A 17,042-nucleotide genomic window follows, 5' to 3' on the forward strand; every position below is an offset into this window, starting at 1 on the left:
ACAGTTAACTGAAATAAGTGTCCTGGTGTTTCCCAAAGGAACAGACATTACTGCACTCCGAGTTCTATAGTGGGAACTACCTTGTATACCATGTCAGTAGTCAATATCAATGCATTTCAAACTAGTTTCCAAGAAGGTGTTTCAGGGGATCCACAATGTTTTCTTCAAATTTCATTTTTAAAGCTATTTAGCTCTTTTACGAACAGTAATAAAAGGAGCATAAGCTAAAAGATACACCATATATGCTAAATTTTAACAGGCCCGAAAGTAAAAATTCTTAAATTTTTGTGTTGGTTGGAATAAAGCTGCTTCTGCCATCGATGTACATGTCAAAGTCTTGTAAACGTGTCATGGATTAGAATGGTTGTAGCTCTGCACAAGCCTTTTGTTTTGGAGTCACACCTGTACACATTTCTGCTCATGTAACCTGTACAGGTAAACACACACTGTAACACATGTGGCCACATCAATTTCAAACCACTCAAGCTCAAGCACATCTGAGGGCGCCAGTCCCTCCTTATGAGAGTGATGAGCTGTGCGGCAGCAAACGACTTCGGACCTTGTTACATGCTTATCATAACACAAAGAGTTTTAGCCCTTATTCCAAATTTGAGTCCTCTGGGTGCTTCTTCTGTGATTTTTATATTTATTAAAGTTTGAAGAAGTGACAGATTTTGTTGGTGATTCAACACTGAATCAGACATTTTCTATCAATCCTTTTTTATGCTTTGGATCAGTTGATTTAAAAAGCTACCAATTTTTCATAATGCATAGAGAAACTGAATCACCATGTTGTACACCTGAAACTAACATAACACTGTGTCAACTATACTCAAAACAAAACAAAACAAAAAAGCTTCCATTTTCAACTACTTGTATTAAGAATTAGAATTTTCTTGATATCACGTAGCCCAAATAAAATATAGAAGCAAAAAGGTCACTTAGGTTAATCAAACTATGCTGGGCTTCTTTATCCACCAACATCAAATGTGCGTTTATAAAGGCAGCTTCACTGTTTTTGCTGACTTTGTGAGAAATGTCACAAATTTGCATTTATAACATAAATTTATACAATTATATTTCTGCTTTAGCCTTTTCCTATTGGAATTTGAAGTAAAATTGTTTGAAAAGAGGTTTTATGCTGGTAGATGTTTGAAAACTGCTAGTCTTTAGGGTAATTAAATGCAAAGAAGTGACTTGGTTTCAGTTTCAGCCTTGATCTGCATATTTAACATAGATTACTTATATACAGTAAATGTTAGTCATAGCAAACACAGCTCTTTACATGTCATGGCTAATGGCAGAAGAGAAACAGATACTCCAAAGGGAGAATCATTAGAAAGAAAACTCAATCATCAGAATTTGGGGCGCCTGGGTGGCTCAGCCGGTTAAGCATCCAAGTCTTGGTTTCGGCTCAGGTCATGATCTCAGGGTAATGAGATCAAGCTCTGCGTGGGTCCCCCCTCAGCGCGGCGTTTGCTTGAGATTCTCTCTCCCTCTCCCTCTGCCCCTCCCTCCCACCCTTCCTAAAATAAATAAATAAATCTTTAAAAAGAATCACCTTCATATTGCTATGGTTAACTCCTTTGTTAGAGACGTCCCCTTTATAATAATAAACACATGTCTGAGTTTTAAACTTACATTTCCTGACAGAAAATAAAAGCCAGTATTTCACATGATCCTTATCACTGAGGCAGGAGCCTCTTTTTTTTTTTTTTTTTTTTTTGAGATTTTATTTATTTATTTGAGAGCGAGAGAGGGAACACAAGCAGGGGGAGTGGTAGGCAGAGGGAGAAGCAGGCTTCCCACTGAGCAGGGAGCCCGATGTGGGACTCAATCTCAGGATCCTGGAATCACGACCTGAGCTAAAGGCAGACACTTAACCGACTGAGCCACCCAGGCGTCCCTACAATTCTTTAGATTTAAATAATCTTAAATTTTAAAAATATATTTCCTGAATCACATCAGTTTCCCAGTTCTTACAATAAAAGGAAATACCCAAATAGTTTGATAAATTGAAGCCATACACAAGATAATCTACTGGTTTCTATAAAACTGAATGAGTCAGTCCTAACAAAATATATAAAATTTCAAGTTTAGTAACTCCCTGCCACAGAGAAGGCTAACAGTCCAGCAACATCCGTTTTCCCTTTATTCCTTTAAGTTACTAAAACCTCAGGGTTTGACCTAGGCAGATTGTTACTGGCCACGCAGCAACATTTCTCAACCTCCCTTTCAGCAGGTATGGCCACGAGACCTGGTCTATGGGATCTGGGTGGAAATGAAATGTACAACTTCAGGTCATGTCCTTGGAAAGGAAGCTGCTTGCTTACGACTCAGCTCTTCCCATGGGTTAGAGGTGGTGGTGAGCTAGCACCCGATGATGCAAACCTGGTCAACACCCCCGGGCATGGCGGAGTAACACGAGAAAGAAGCTGGGTCCTCAGATGAACTCAGGACTCTCTATCAGCTCTGACTTACAAGAGGCTATATATCAGCTCAGGCTTTGAAGCAATTCACTTAAGCAACTCTTATTTGGTTCCTGTTAAAGTGGCCAAAATAACACCCTATTATACTTCCCAAACAGCCAAAATAAACTTGATTTTGGCTAAAAACATAGAAAAATGTGGCTGTTAGACACTGAATGTCTGTGTCCTCCCTAAATTCATATACTGAAACCTGAATCCCCAAAGCAGCTGTATTTGGAGATGGGGCCTCTAAAATAATTAAGGTTACATAAGGTCATAAGGGTGGGGTGCTGATATGTCAGGATTAGTGTCCTAGGAAAAGAGGACAAGAGTTCTCTCTCAGCCCATGCACGTGCACTGAGGAAAGGCCATGCTGAGGACTCAGCGAGAAGGCAGCTGTCTGTAGGCCAAGAAGAAAGAGCTCACCAGAAACAGACCTTGCTTTGGTACATCCAGCATTCAGAACTACGAGAAAATAAATTTCTGTTGTTTATGCCACCCAGTCTATGGTGTTTTGTTATGACAGCCCAAGCAAACTAATACAGTGGCTATCCTGTATTTGTATTTTGAGGTCAATTAACTTTTTAGTTGGTGGCAATTATAACTAGATTTAGCCAAATCAGCTTTGCTCAGTCAGAGTTAGTTTATTACAACTTCCTGCCTATAAAGGGAGGGGAAGTAAAAGTCAGTGGCTTTAACTTGTAGCTTCCCTAAACTGTCCTCTGTTCTGGATCAGAAAAGAAAAAAAAAAAAAAGAAAGAAAAAAACCAAACATATATTTCAAAGCTTCCACAATAATCACTATGACTTAATGGAGAAGTAAGTAGGTATATATTAACAGTATTCTATGTATGTATGTTAACTTAGGTAAGATTAAAGTATCAGGTATTTAAACAACTATTTTAGTTTCATATGTGTAGATATGGGCCAAATGCGCTATTTTTTATTTAAGGATCAAAATAAATAATATTGTCTTTCTTACTTGTCAAAGATAACCTGTGTTAAGGTAAACAAGAATCCTAAAGGAACAACCAAAACTTGTAATTTTGCTCCCGACCAACAACAGTTGGGACTGGTGTGACCCTGAACTATAGCTGAACCCATACACACCACGTAAGGTCAGGGCAACCGGCTCACAGTGTGGAGCTGTGCTTAGAGGAAGTTATCAGTCAGTAAGTACCATGGATGCTGCCCATCCCTCAGCATTTATCAATGATAGTTTTATGAATCATTCACATAACTGAGACAGTGAAGAAAACTCCCTTAGAAGGAATATTGAGTTATAAGGGGCTTTAGGATTAAATGTTTAGTTTTACGTATTTACTATATATGTAAAAGCATATAGTTACTTTATGTTATTTTTAACATCATTTTTGGTATTTATGTTTTGAAATGTTTCCAGTGATGGAAATATAGGCAGGTTTTTAACTGTCATTGAAAACTAATGGAGTTGTGGCTGAGGGTAGCTGAGGGTTACTAATAAACAGAATCTCAGTTCGGTTGACATTCTAAGCCGGTAACCAGTAACACAAAATTATTTTTGGCATATTTCTCTCAAATTCTACTCTGGAGATTTATTCTTTCGATGTAAAGCTTTGTCTCCTGACAAATTGACAACTTGAGAACTTAGAAGGTGTTTACATTTTTTAAAGGGTTCTAAACCCAACAACGACAATGTGTGGGGGTTTTTTTCCCACCAGCAACAAGCTATTCTCAGTCACTAGGTGAGTGTCCTACAATTCAACTCAATTCTGACACTATCCACTGCAGATAGCATCAGATTCCACAGAGTAAGGGCTCAGTCCCATAAGACTTCACCTCCCCCAACCCAAACCTCAGACACCAGTAGCAAGTCCAAGTCATTACCTAAGCTTATGATCAACCAGCTACACAGACTGGAGGTTCCAAAGATCCCCCTCCCCAGGTTTAATTTGCTAGAGCAGCCCCCAGAACTCAGAGAAACATTTTACTTACTAGATTACCAGTTTAAAATAGAAGGATATAACTCAGAACAGCCACATGGAAGAGACACAGGACAAGGTATGGGGAAGAGGGACAGCGCCTCCATGCCTTCTCCTAGAAAGCCAGTCACCCAGCATCTCTATACTTTCACCAAAGCTGGAAGCTCTCTGAACCCTCTTCCACTGGGTTTTTATGGAGGCTTCATTACACATGCACCATTGATTACATCATTGGCCATTGGTGGCCGAACTCAATCTCCAGCCCCTCTCCCCTTCCTGGAGCTCAGGGTGGGGAGGACTAAAAGTTCCAACCCTCTGAACATGTGGTTGGCTCCTCAGCAACCAGCCTCTATCCTTAGGTGGGGTCCAAAAGGCAAATCGTTAGCATAACAAACACACTTATCACTCTCATTATTTAGGAAATTTCAAAGGTTTTTGAAACTGTGTGCAAAAAACAGGGATGAAGACCAAAATACATTTATTAAAAATCGATCACAAGTATTGATGAGTTAATCAGTTCTCTCCTGAAGGAAGTTTGGAAAAGTCAGAGATAAAAACTGCAGGAAAGCACTGTACTTAAAAGACAGCACTAGTAGAAGTACATCCAAAGGGAAACCAAGGATGAAACATCTACGTCACAATTCTAGACTACTTTTATCCTAGTAAATAGTCACAGGTATTTTTCCAATAGCTTCCCAATTTCTAAATCTGTAATTTCAATTAAAGGAACATATATGTTTCATAAAATATCTTCCTAAAACTCTTCTCATATTACACAGTGTCAATAACAACTTACTCTTATTTAGGCAAAAACATAATGTCCAGCTTTTCCCCTCGTAAGTGACAGAACTATAAAACTCAAGATATACCATATCAGACTCTCTTTTAAAATCTACTCTAGAAATCTGAATCCGTATTTCTGATAATAAAACATTTAGAAATAAAAAGAAATTTAAAACAGTTCATGTAAAAACCACACCATTTATCTGTCACCGTCCAGGTCCTGTGCAGCAGAATGCGCTGAACGTTGTAGCAACAGGGATTAGAACCTCGAGTAGAACACGAGGGAATCTAAGTCCCCAGGTGGTTTGATATTGTACTAATCTGCATTAAAGTGAATGCAGCATTCAGGAGATAGCTACAATGAAAAAACCTCAAGAAAAAAAAATATTTCTTGAGATTTCCAGCTTCTCTCATTGTGCTGTTTGAAGCTTTTGCACGAAGAGTGAAGAGTTCATGATTATTTTCTGAAAGGTTCAAACAATGTAAGGTATGTCCCAAAGTCTGTGAAATAATTCTCGACATTTGGTATTAGTATAATTTGATATACACTATATACAAAACATAATTATAAATGTAAATTTACATGAATAAGTGAAAAACGTATTCCTAGTTTTCCCTCATATTGTCCCTTATTTAAACTAAATAAGCCACAACAAATTTAGACATGTCTTCCTACCTGAAGATCTGAAGACACAGAACTGGCCCGGTCGGAGTCATTCTGTATAACAGGAAGTGAGCCTTTCTCCTCATCTGATGACATTCTGCATAAACTATAACACAATAGAAACTCACTTGATATTTAAACTAAAATAGCATGTTTCCTATAGATATAGATTCACATCCTATCCTGTAAACAATAATCCTGTGAAATATTAAAATCACTCAACATATTGAGCCCCCATAGACAAAATAACTAGGTAAGGAAAAAAATAGTAAAAGACTCAATTCCCAACATCAGTGAGTTTTTAATGTAGTCAAGGAGATAACACAAATATATGAAAGGTTAAAGAGAAATGGGAGCTTGTCAGACACATCCACAATGGGGTCTGTTGAGAATAATCGATTGTGATTAATATTCTTTTTTTTTTTAAGATTTTACTTATTTATTTGAGAGGGAGAGTGAGCAAGAGAGAGAGCACGAGGGCGGGGGGCGGGGAGCAGAGGGAGAGGGAGAAGCAAGAAGCACACTCCCCACCGAGCAGGGAGCTGGATGCAGGGTTTGATCCAGGGACTCCAGGATCATGACCTGAGCCTAAGGCAGATGCTTAACCAACTGAGCCACCCAGGCGCCCCATGATCAATGTTCTTGAGCAATGTGTGGCAACCTGTGTGCTGTATGTTTTCCTGTAAGATACTGAACCAAGAGAGGATGAACAATTTGTGCAAATTCTTTGCTTGAGAAACTTACAATTCAGGAATATTATTTTAAGGAAAGCAAGACTATACAGAACAACAGATTCTTATATGCCATAGAAAAATTGTTGAAAGTCTTAACCAAAAAAATAAAACAAGCACTTTTAGTAACACGTAAATAAATTATTTAAAGGACGAGTAGTGGGGCACCTGGGAGGCTCAGTCATTGAGCGTCTGACTCTTGGTTTTGTCTTAGGTCATGATCTTGAGGTCCTGGGACTGGGCACTCAGCGTGGAGTCTCCTTGGGATTCTCTCTCCCTCTCTCTCTCCCATTCCCCCTGCTTGTTTCTGTTCTCTCTCTCTCTCTCTTAAATAAATAAAAAATCTTTTAAAAAAACCATAAAGGACAAGTAGTAACTATTCAAACTATTTGAACACCAGTTACATGGAAGACAATGGTGAGAAATCTAAGATGAAGAAGCCTTGTCCTCATGGACTTTATAATCTGTACAGAAAGCCAGACATATATAGAATATAAATGACTAACAAAATAAAAGCTAGTAGACCCTAAAACAGAGGTACACAGCAGGGAGGAAGGAGTAGCTATTTCTCATGGGGTGGGATCATGAGGGTGAAGAAGCGGGAATGGAGCCAGAGTAGGTTTTCACTGAGGAGACGAACCTACCCGGTTCTGAGACCTGACAGACAGATGAAAGATGTTAAGGATATGCCAGGCATTAGAGCAGCAGAAGCAAAGACCCAGAGGCACGGGAATGTATGCCAGGAACAAAAGTAGATTGTAAGGCTGAAGCAAAGGGTGCAGAGCAAGGCTTGGCTAAGGATGGAACAGGCAAGGTAAGGGGCAGCCAGAACATGGAAGATCAGGATTATGTCAGGTCAAAAACATGTTGTCTCTACTCTAGAGATGTTATTGAAATGTTTTAAACAAGGGATGACATGATAAGGCTTGTATTGTAATGTTGACGGCTTCCAGATTTCTGGCTTGGTAATCAGACAGATAATAGTGCCACTCTCCAAGGCAAGACATGGAGGAAGGTAAGCAGGTTGGGGGGAAGGACAATGGGCTCAGTATCAGATGAGCTGGGTGTGAGGCCCCTGTGAGGCACTGAAGTGAAGTCACAGATACCGCCCTTCACAATGGCTACAATATGAATGGTGCTTTCTGGTTAAGCAATGAGGGAGCTCTGCCCTGGAGGTACAGGCTAGAGATAAAGTTTGAGGAATCATCAGCATAATGGGAAATACTGAAAATGGGAGAGGATAAGATCACATATGAAAAGGAGTGTGAGAAAGAGTTCTTATTCTGAGGTCCATACAAATTATATGCAATATTTTTAGTATTAATGCACATGTGTGTTTTTCTAGTAAGGGGATCCTAAGCTTCTAATATGTGTTCAGAGGGGAATATAACCCTAATAAAGTTATAGGTCTACTACTGTAGTGAGAAGAGATTAAAAACTAGAAACACTTAACATTTAAAGGAGAAGTGAAGAGCCAGCAAAGACAGAAAAGGAGGTCAGAATGGTAGAATTATCAGAAAGAAAAGCATCATAAAAACTTGGGGAAGGGAGTGCTTAAAGTCAGATACCAAAGAAAGATGAAAATTGGGTTCTCCTGAATATGGCAGGAAGGAAGTTGCGGACATATACCTAACCAATTTCAGTGGAAGGTGAAACAGGTCTCAATCACAGCGGCCTGAAAAATAAATGAGATAAGGAAACTGAGGTAGAAAGGGCAGACACAGGGAAATGTACAATATTAGAATGGAAACATAGGTTGAGACTTGTTCATGGAAACTTAGCTTTATTCAATGAGTATTACTGTGTACACAAGTGATAAGTAAACTAAATCGCAGCATGACTGTCTTTAGTTAAGCCAATTAGGGAGGATAAAATAAGCACACACATGCCCAGCAAGGCAGGGCTGCTTCACGGACATCAAATCCGTAACCTGGTTCATTTCTATTTTCACTCACTTCTTTTAGGATGTATTTGCATACCCAGTAGATAGTAGGAGTGGAGGTGGGCTGGTGCTGATTACACAAAAAACAAATGAGCTGAAAAGTTGGGTCTGACTTCAAAAAGAGTCTCTGAATAGATACTGCAGCCATAAAACAACTACTGTATTTTTGGAAAATATGCCGTAAGTCTTCCATGTGCCCTGCTTTGATGCCAGCAAGGAACGACAGTTTCTTTGAAACTCTACAACCGTAGCATTTTCTTACTGTTTCTAGGTTCAGAAAGAAAGGAGAAAAAAAATGAAGCTTGCTTTAATGGGTGGCAGATGTTAATCAGTTGGCTAAATTTCCAAAATTCTCTAACCCAAGGTACCAGAAACCACGAGATAAGACGTTGTGGGTACTCCTCGATTGCCAAAGAAATCAAATTACGTCTTGGTAAATATCTGGCTGATAAGGAGAGAGGGGTCCGGGAATTCAAGTGTAACCCCAAGAGACAGAGGAAGAGTGAATTAACGTGCAAGCGGGCAGCAGGGTGACGTCCCTGCGCTCTTCACCCATCTTAGCTGCAGGAGAGGGGATGCGCCAGCCCCGCCCCACGTAAGGGGCTAGAAGCAGAGGAGGACAGCAGTTGTGAGTAACCAAAGGGCTAGAAGTTCTCTTCGATCACCTTCTTGCCCACCCTTGTTTGAATCAAACTTAAAGCGTTAGCCAGGGTTACTTTTCCCCTTACGTTTTAAATGACCGGAACCTGTGGCGACAGTAATCGCTATACTTCAAGTACCCCTCACTCCTGCCCTCTCTTCCCGGACGCCTTGGAGGGAAAACTTCTGCACCCTGTCGGCCCGCAGAAGAGCACACAGCCCAGGTCTCGGGGAAGACGCCCCCGGCTCCGTGGTGTACGAGTCCCGGGAGCGGAAACCCGAGCCGCGGCACTTGCAACCCCACTCCACTGCCTCCGCCGGGGACGCGGGGCCCGCGGCGGCGCCGCTACCCACCGTCGCGCCTCTCCACAAACCCGGATGCCTGCCTCCCCGACTCGTCGCCGCGTCGCCGGCGAAACAACAGCGGTACCGCGGCTGCCCTGGCAGCAACCTGACAGTTTCAAACTGCAGAGAGGAATAAAGGACGGCCCTGTGCATTGGCCCCGAGCTTCAGCAACATGGCATTTGATTGGTCCCAGACTCGGGGGCGGGGCTCTGGACAGCTGCGGGGAGACGCCGGAATTAGGTTACTTAAGGAGAGCCCCGCCCCCGGCACCGGCGGATACCGAGGGGGCGCGGCCTTAGGCAGCCCCGCCCAGCGTTTGGGAGCTAAAGTACTGCGCGTGCTCAGTTCCCTGAGGCTGGAGACTGAGGTGGCTCTGGGACCAGATTCTGTTAGAGGATGCGGAGGTGGGCTGAAGTCCGCCAGGGCGGTATGTTGTAATCTTTTTTTTTTTTTTTTTAATTTTTATTTATTTATTTGACAGAGAGAGACACAGCGAAAGAGGGAACACAAGCAGGGGGAGAGGGAGAAGCAGACTCCCAGCTGAGCAGGGAGCCCGATGCGGGGCTCGATCCCAGGACCCTGGGATCATGACCTGAGCTGAAGGCAGACGCTTAACGACTGAGCCACCCAGGCGCCCCAGTAATCTTTCGATGATACCGGAAGCCCATGCGTGTGGTCCTCGTGCATAAAAATCATCTGCGTCCGTAATGCCCTGCAAGAGAATCACTCGGAGGTGCTTTTTAAAAGTACGAATTCCTGACACCCACCCCTCTGCTTGATTCCTTCTGTCTTAGACAGAGCCAGGGAATCTGAATTTTTAACAAAGACCACCAGTGATTTTGATGGAGCGGTCAGCGGACCACGATTTAAGAAACTGCTGGACTAGGTTTTACTAATGACCTCAAAGTTGTCAGATTGCAAGTCAGGCCCTTCTGGCGAAGTGACTATGAACCTTAGAATAATCAGGTCATAATTATATCCTGGCTCTTACCGCCTATTCACTGTCACCTTGGATAATGCTACCCACATAATAGGGTTGTAGGGAGATTAAATGAGCTAATATATCTAAAATACCTATTACACAACATCAAAAATACTAGTCTTTAGATTTGTATTGGCAACAGATATGGCGGAAGGTACATTAGGATCCAGGATGCAAAGGGAGCACCCCAATCTGGAGACCAAGTAATGAGGTCTGGGTGAGTTTTCAGGCTCCCTTTGTTACCTGGAGGATGAGGTGTCCGGGTTTTTTATTTGTTTCTTTGTTTCCATAGATAGAAATGGCATAACCTGGGTCTCATCTACCTACTTGTTGGCAGAGCCAGACTTCTCTTGTACAAACAATGAAGAAGAGCCAGCAGTTTCTTTGGAACAAGCTATGTTTGTGTTCCTCCCCCAAATCCCCTCTTTCCCATGGTTATTATAAACAGAACAAATTCCTGCTAATGCATATGAATTCATATCTAGTTGAGATCGGTGTTTTTGAATTGAATTGCCACCTGGTGACTCCATACACTGTGATTGTTACTGATACACTTATCCTTTTGCTCTCCTGCCACTTGGCTCCATGTTGCTCTTCTTTCTCTTCTCTCTTTTAGGGGGTAGATTTTCCTAGAAAACCATTGGGTAAGACATCTCCATTCTTCTGTGAAGCTGCAGAGAGAAAGAGACCAAACCTAATCTGGATGTTATGAATTTAACACTGATTCTTTTCCCAAGCTTCCTAGAGAAGGGCAGAGGGGGAGAGATGGAGGGAGAGAATCCAGCACCCGTAAATTCATAGTAATTAAATTGCTAGCTTGAACCCTTCATAATTACTCATTCAACAAATATTTATCTAACATTCATCGTATGCAAAACATTTTGTTGGTGTTAGGAATAGAGTGGTGAATGAAATAGACACAGTCTGCCCTCACAGAACTTAGAGTCTAATGGGAAAAAACACACATCAAAGAGCAAAAGACCCCCACACATGTGAATAAAAAATTATGAATTATGTTTGAAGAGAGGAGAAATCAGGAGATGCCTGTCTGAGAAAGTACATTTAAGCTGAGACCTGAAAATGAACAGGTAAAGAACTTATTTTATCTAATAAACACACATGTGTTACTATGTTCTGGGCACTGTACTCATTAACTCGTTTAATTCTCAGATTATCTCTATGATATAAATGCTATACCCATCCACATTTTACAGATAGGGAAACTGAAGCTCAGAGAGTTTATGTGGCTTGCCTAGGATCACACAGCCAATAAGAACAGACCTGGTGTTCAAATCAGGGTAGTCTGGACTCCAAAGTCCATGTTTTTATCACTCAGTATGTTCTGTTGAGAACAGCATGGCAGTTATGGATTGGATGGTATCCTCCAAAAAAGATAGTCAAGTCCTAACCCCTAGTACTTGTGAATATGATCTTACTTGGAAATAGGGTCTGCAAATGTAATCAAGTTAAATGAGGTCATTCTGGATTGGGGTAGGGCCTATCCAATAACTAGTGTCCTTATAAGAGAAAGAGATACAGGGAAGAAGATGGAGGTATTACTGAGAGTCAGATAGAAAAGTTCAATTTTAAATATGCTGTCTGAAATGCCTAGAGATACTCAATTGCACTGTCCATTAGGCCATTTGACATACATGTCTAGAGCTCAGAAGAGATCAGGACTCAGATAAATAAATTGGGGAGGCTTTGCATATAGATCTGTGGAGGACTCCAAAATGGCTCCAATTCTTCATCTCTCCCTATCAGTGTCCTTTGCCCTGCCCTCTCATTAATAGCCAATGGGATGTTAACAAACATGATGGAAGCCACGGCTTTGAAGGCACTTGGCTTGGCTTACTCATGCTCTCTTTTATGATCATGGGAACAATCCTAGACTAGCCAGTTGGAAGATGAAAGACATGTATGTTAGACTTGAGGGGCCTGGTCATCCCAGTGGAGGCCATCTGATATTGGTCTATAGCCAGGGGACACCCAGACAGTATGTAAGTGCAGTCAAAGATGGCAGGACCACCAGGCCAATCTGCAGTTGTGAGCTCAGTGAATGTTGATTGTTTAATGTCACTGTGTTTTGGGTGGTGTGTTATGTAGATTTACTGTGTAAGAGATAACTGATAAGATGCAGTTTAAAGCTAAGGAACTAGATGAGACAGCCTTGGGGGCGGGGGCAGGGAGTGGGGAGAGTAAGGTGAGTAGAGAAGAGGGTTGAGAACAAACCCTGGAGTCAGCTGATATTTAGGGATGGGTATCAGTGGAGGAGCAGCAAAGGAGACTGAGAAGGAGGGGCCAGAGAAGTGGGAGGAGAACCTCGAGAAGCTTCAGTAAAATGCCAGTGAAGTGACTCATGAGTTTGACGATATGGAGGCCTTTCCAGAGGACCTGAATTCTGAACCTCAGCTCTAATAATCTTTCATCTTCTTTTAATCGCCACTGTTTTAGATTTGGCCGTTGTTGAGTTTGGCTTGGATTCTTTCTATAGTTGCATGTCTTCATTTCTTCTTTCTACAATTCACCCTTCACAATGCTGACAAATAATCTTCTTAAAATAACATTGCATTGCCTAACTTCTTCCTCAAAAACCTTCCATGGTGTTATATGGCATGTGAAGCCCTCCTAAACTCAGAAGATCTAGGCTGGAGTCTTTCAATTGTCCATGTACTAGGTATACAACTTTAGGGAAGCTTTGTATCTTTTATGAGCCTAAGCCTCATTTTTTTTAAAGTTGAGAACCTACCAAAACTAAATCTAAATCTGAACCTGAACCTGAATCAACCTGTCTATCTACCTATGAAAATTATTCCCTCTTGAAGCTGGGGAGATGTCCGCCTAGTTAGATTACATGTCCCAGTCTACTTTGCAGCTGAGTGAGGCAATAGAATATGTGTGGAAGTGAAATGTACCACTCCCTGAACTGGTTTTTAAGACTTTAGTTATGTTTTTTTCTGAGCCTTCTCCTTCCCCACTGTGTTGAATGATCATGTGGAATAAAACTCCTTTGCCAGTTCTGTAATATTAAAAAAAAAACTGTTTTTTTCCCTTTAAGTCACTGTATTTTGGGGTCAATCTGTTACAGCCGTCACTCTAATATCGCTTCTAGGTGTGTATAGATGGATATATGACGTTGTTGTTGGGAGGCAACGTATGTGCAAGTATTTGGAAATTTTTTTAAAGTGAGGCAAAATCACATAGGGTTTAGATTCATAAGATTTGGTGCTTAACCTTTTCCAAGAAGTCAGCATGAACCTAACGTGGCTCTTGGTACCTGTTGGGAACACTTACTATTCGTGGTGGCAGGAGTTGAAACCCATGTCATTTTTGCTAAACCTGGGTTAGGGGACTGATTCAAAACCTGTTTCTTTTTCAGGTCATCCCTGACTCATCTAAAAGGGTTTCTGTCTCCTTACCCTAGGACTTGTTTAACTGGGACTTTAAGGGAACATTCCTCAACCTGGGAATCTTTAACGCTGATGACTTGTCATAGGGTAGCAACTGTAATTTAGCCCATCACTGTGATTTTATGGAGGGATAAATTAGATCTAAAGAGAAATAGATTTGCTTTTCTTGAGTTGCAAATCTGGAGACAGAAAGAGAAAGGCAAGTCCAGAGGAAGGGAAAGGAATAGGGGTGGAGATGGGGAGATTTCAGAGTCAGAGCCCTTGCCAGGGCCTCTATCTGGATAGACGCTGCCATAATCTTCCCTATTTTTCCACCAGACTGCCAGACTCACAGATTTTCTTCCCTTCTTTCTTATCCCAGCTACTCCCCAGTTCAAATGTACCTGCCTTTGCTACAGCCCCTAAGGCTGGATTTTGTTTCTCCTGGTCACAGGTGGCTGTCGTAATAATTTAATCTATACAGAGAGAGAGGAACCAGTCTCCAGAGCGCTCCTCTCCCTGTGAGCTGTGAACACTGGCCTTCTGGAAACAATGTTTTGTTTTGTTTTTTCAATCAGAAAAATGACTTGAAAGTGGAATTTGAGTTTCAGCAGGAAGGTGTGCAAAGAACATGGTGGATTATTTGGGAGCAAGAAGCTCACAGTGCATGTCCCCTAGTAGAACTTCTGTAGCTGGACCACACAGTCTTCATAGAATCCTCCACACACTGAGAGCCAAAACCATGGATTCATAGAACACATTTAAGTGAGGCAGAGCAGAGGGAGAAAGACTGTCCCTTAGCCAAGACACATACAGGGTGGTAGCGGGAACCATGGGCACTGAGGTCTACAGATGTGGCGCCATGGCCGTACTGTGCAGCAGGTATTTGCTGTGGAGTAAATTTGCTTGTTCGGGTTATTTTGATACCCTGGATTCCACAGTTGCATTTTCTTACCCAGCACTCCCTGGCCCTTTTATTGCAGAAGCGAGTTCATTTCTTAGCTTCCCCATCAGCCTTCTGTTCTTCCTAATTATAGGGACTCATCCTGGACCCTCTCCATTAGCATCCTCTAGCCGTGTAAAATCTTCCCTAACCTTAGCATTTCTTTCTCCGGGATAAAACCATCTAGGTCTAGCTGCGAGAGGCAGGATTAATTAGTTTTTCAGAGAATAAGTTTAGTGAGTCCCACTGATGTTTTGAGTACTACACAGATGCTGTATTCTTGGGTCTTTAGGGCTTCAGAGATGGGTTTGCAGATTGGGGGTAATTCAGCCCAGTGATAAGAATCTATGCAGTTGGAGTTTAGGAAAGCAGATGCAAAACCTACCAGAAGCCACCGCACTTACCAGCAGATTTCATATGATTGTTTGATAAAAGCTCTGCAGGTCTGCACAGGTCACCTCTCTCCAGACTCTGGGACTGAACCTCGGAGCCAGCCCTTGGCCCCCTGCAGTCCAGAGGTTATAGCTGCAGAAGCCCAGGAGCAGGGGACAGGGGCCCAGGAAGGAGCAGCCGCGTGCAGGCTCCTGCTCTTGCAGAACTCACAAGATCTCTCATAAAGAAGTTTGTAGTCAGAACTTGATGCTGCATTTTTATTCAGGAAAGAAGAGGAAGAGAAGAGTGTCATTTCCTAGGAATCCAGCACTGGAGAAATGAGGAAAATTCTTCCAAGGATGGTCTCCCATTCAGAGTTGAGGAAACTTTTCTGTTCAGCTGATGCAGTATGTGTTGCTGTGAATAGCACAGTCATCAGAGAAGATGGAATTGGTGAGCTAGCCAAATTCTGTGGAGTTGAGGATGCTCTGTCAGAAATGACACGGTGAGCCATGGGTGGGGCAGTGCCTTTCACGGCTGCCCTCACAAAGTGCTTAGCTCTGAACCAGCCCTCCAAGGAGCAGGGTGCTCATAGTAGAGCACCCCCCATACCTGACCTGAGCATAAGGGAGCTAATAAGTCCCCTGCAAGAGCGAAATGTTCAGGTTTTCCTCTTATCTGGTGGCTTTAGGAGCATTGTAGAGCATGCTGCTTCAAAGCTCAGTATCCCATCAAACAACGTATTTGCCAGTAGGCTGAACTTCTGCTTTGATGGTGACTATGCAGGTTTTGAGGACATGCAGCCAACAGCCAAATCTGGTGGGAAAGGAAAAGTTTTTAAACTTGTGAAGGAAAAATTTCATTTTGAAGAAATAGTCATGATTGGAGATGGAGCCATAGACATGGAAGCCTGTCCTCCTGCTGATGTCTCCATTGGATTTGGAGGAAATGTGATCAGACAACAAATAAAAGATAACGCGGAATGGTACATCACTAATTTTGTAGAGCTTTTGGGAGAACTTGAAAAATAGTATTGATTTTCATATAGTTCATAACAACTTCAGGTTAATTTTTAAAAGTTATACAGTTTGAGGGATGCCTGGCTGGCTCAGTTGGTAGAGCATGTGACTCTTGAACTCAGGGTCATGAGTTCAAGCCCCATGTTGGGTGTGGAGCCTACTTAAAATAAAAATTTTTAAAAAAGTTATACTCTTTGATATTGTTTGCTTACAGTTGCCTATTACAACTTACTATATAGATTTGGTACTGTTTATCTGTACTTCCAAGTAAACTACGGAAAATTGCTTTTTTTTAACTGCAGTCCTCATATTACTATGACCATTAATTATCTGGAGAGTTTTATAATCTGCATTCTTTGAGTATTCTCCTAGCTATATTTTATTTGAAGCCTTTAAAGGTAGATAGTAAATTAAACACCTTCACTATTGGAAAATTAGTGAACATTGGTTTTCCCTTTAGTAGGTAAATAAAAGCTTATCCATGTATCAGAAAAAAAAGGAACCTATGCAAATCTAAATCATGCCCTCCCACCCTTCCTTCCTTCCTTTCTTTTTTTTCTTCCCTCTTTTTTCAGTGGAGGGAAGGAAAGAGAAGCTAGATCCAGCATTTGAGAGCAGATTTGGAGTGTTGTGGTAGAACCTGTTTCATCTCCTTGATAGTACCATTTGTATAGATTTTTTTTTCTGTTTCAGTTTGTGAGGGGTCATGCCAATCATTCCAACTTCCATCTATGAACATGTTCCAAAGTTCAGTTGTAAATGTATTGTTTGTAAGTTGAAATGCATCTTTCTACAGAAAATGA

At 41.7% G+C, this 17,042-nt stretch overlaps 1 protein-coding gene and 1 pseudogene across 1 annotated transcript in view; one reads left to right on the forward strand and one right to left on the reverse strand.

Annotated features, from left to right (window-relative positions):
• The window catches only part of POC5 (POC5 centriolar protein), a 38,028-nt gene extending 29,434 nt beyond the window's left edge, over positions 1–8,594 (reverse strand). The window contains exons 1-2 of the mRNA XM_021700111.1: positions 8,563–8,594; positions 5,889–5,982 (exon numbers count right to left, since the gene is read on the reverse strand). Coding sequence (XP_021555786.1) covers positions 5,889–5,972 — 84 coding nt within the window. The 5' untranslated portion in view covers positions 5,973–5,982; positions 8,563–8,594. The remainder of the gene's footprint in view (positions 1–5,888; positions 5,983–8,562) is intronic.
• Positions 8,595–15,567: 6,973 nt separating this feature from the next.
• Positions 15,568–16,251, forward strand: LOC110589566 (annotated as a pseudogene).
• Positions 16,252–17,042: the final 791 nt, after the last annotated feature.

The sequence above is a fragment of the Neomonachus schauinslandi genome, chromosome 7 (assembly GCF_002201575.2).
Source record: "Neomonachus schauinslandi chromosome 7, ASM220157v2, whole genome shotgun sequence".
NCBI classification, from domain to species: domain Eukaryota; kingdom Metazoa; phylum Chordata; class Mammalia; order Carnivora; family Phocidae; genus Neomonachus; species Neomonachus schauinslandi.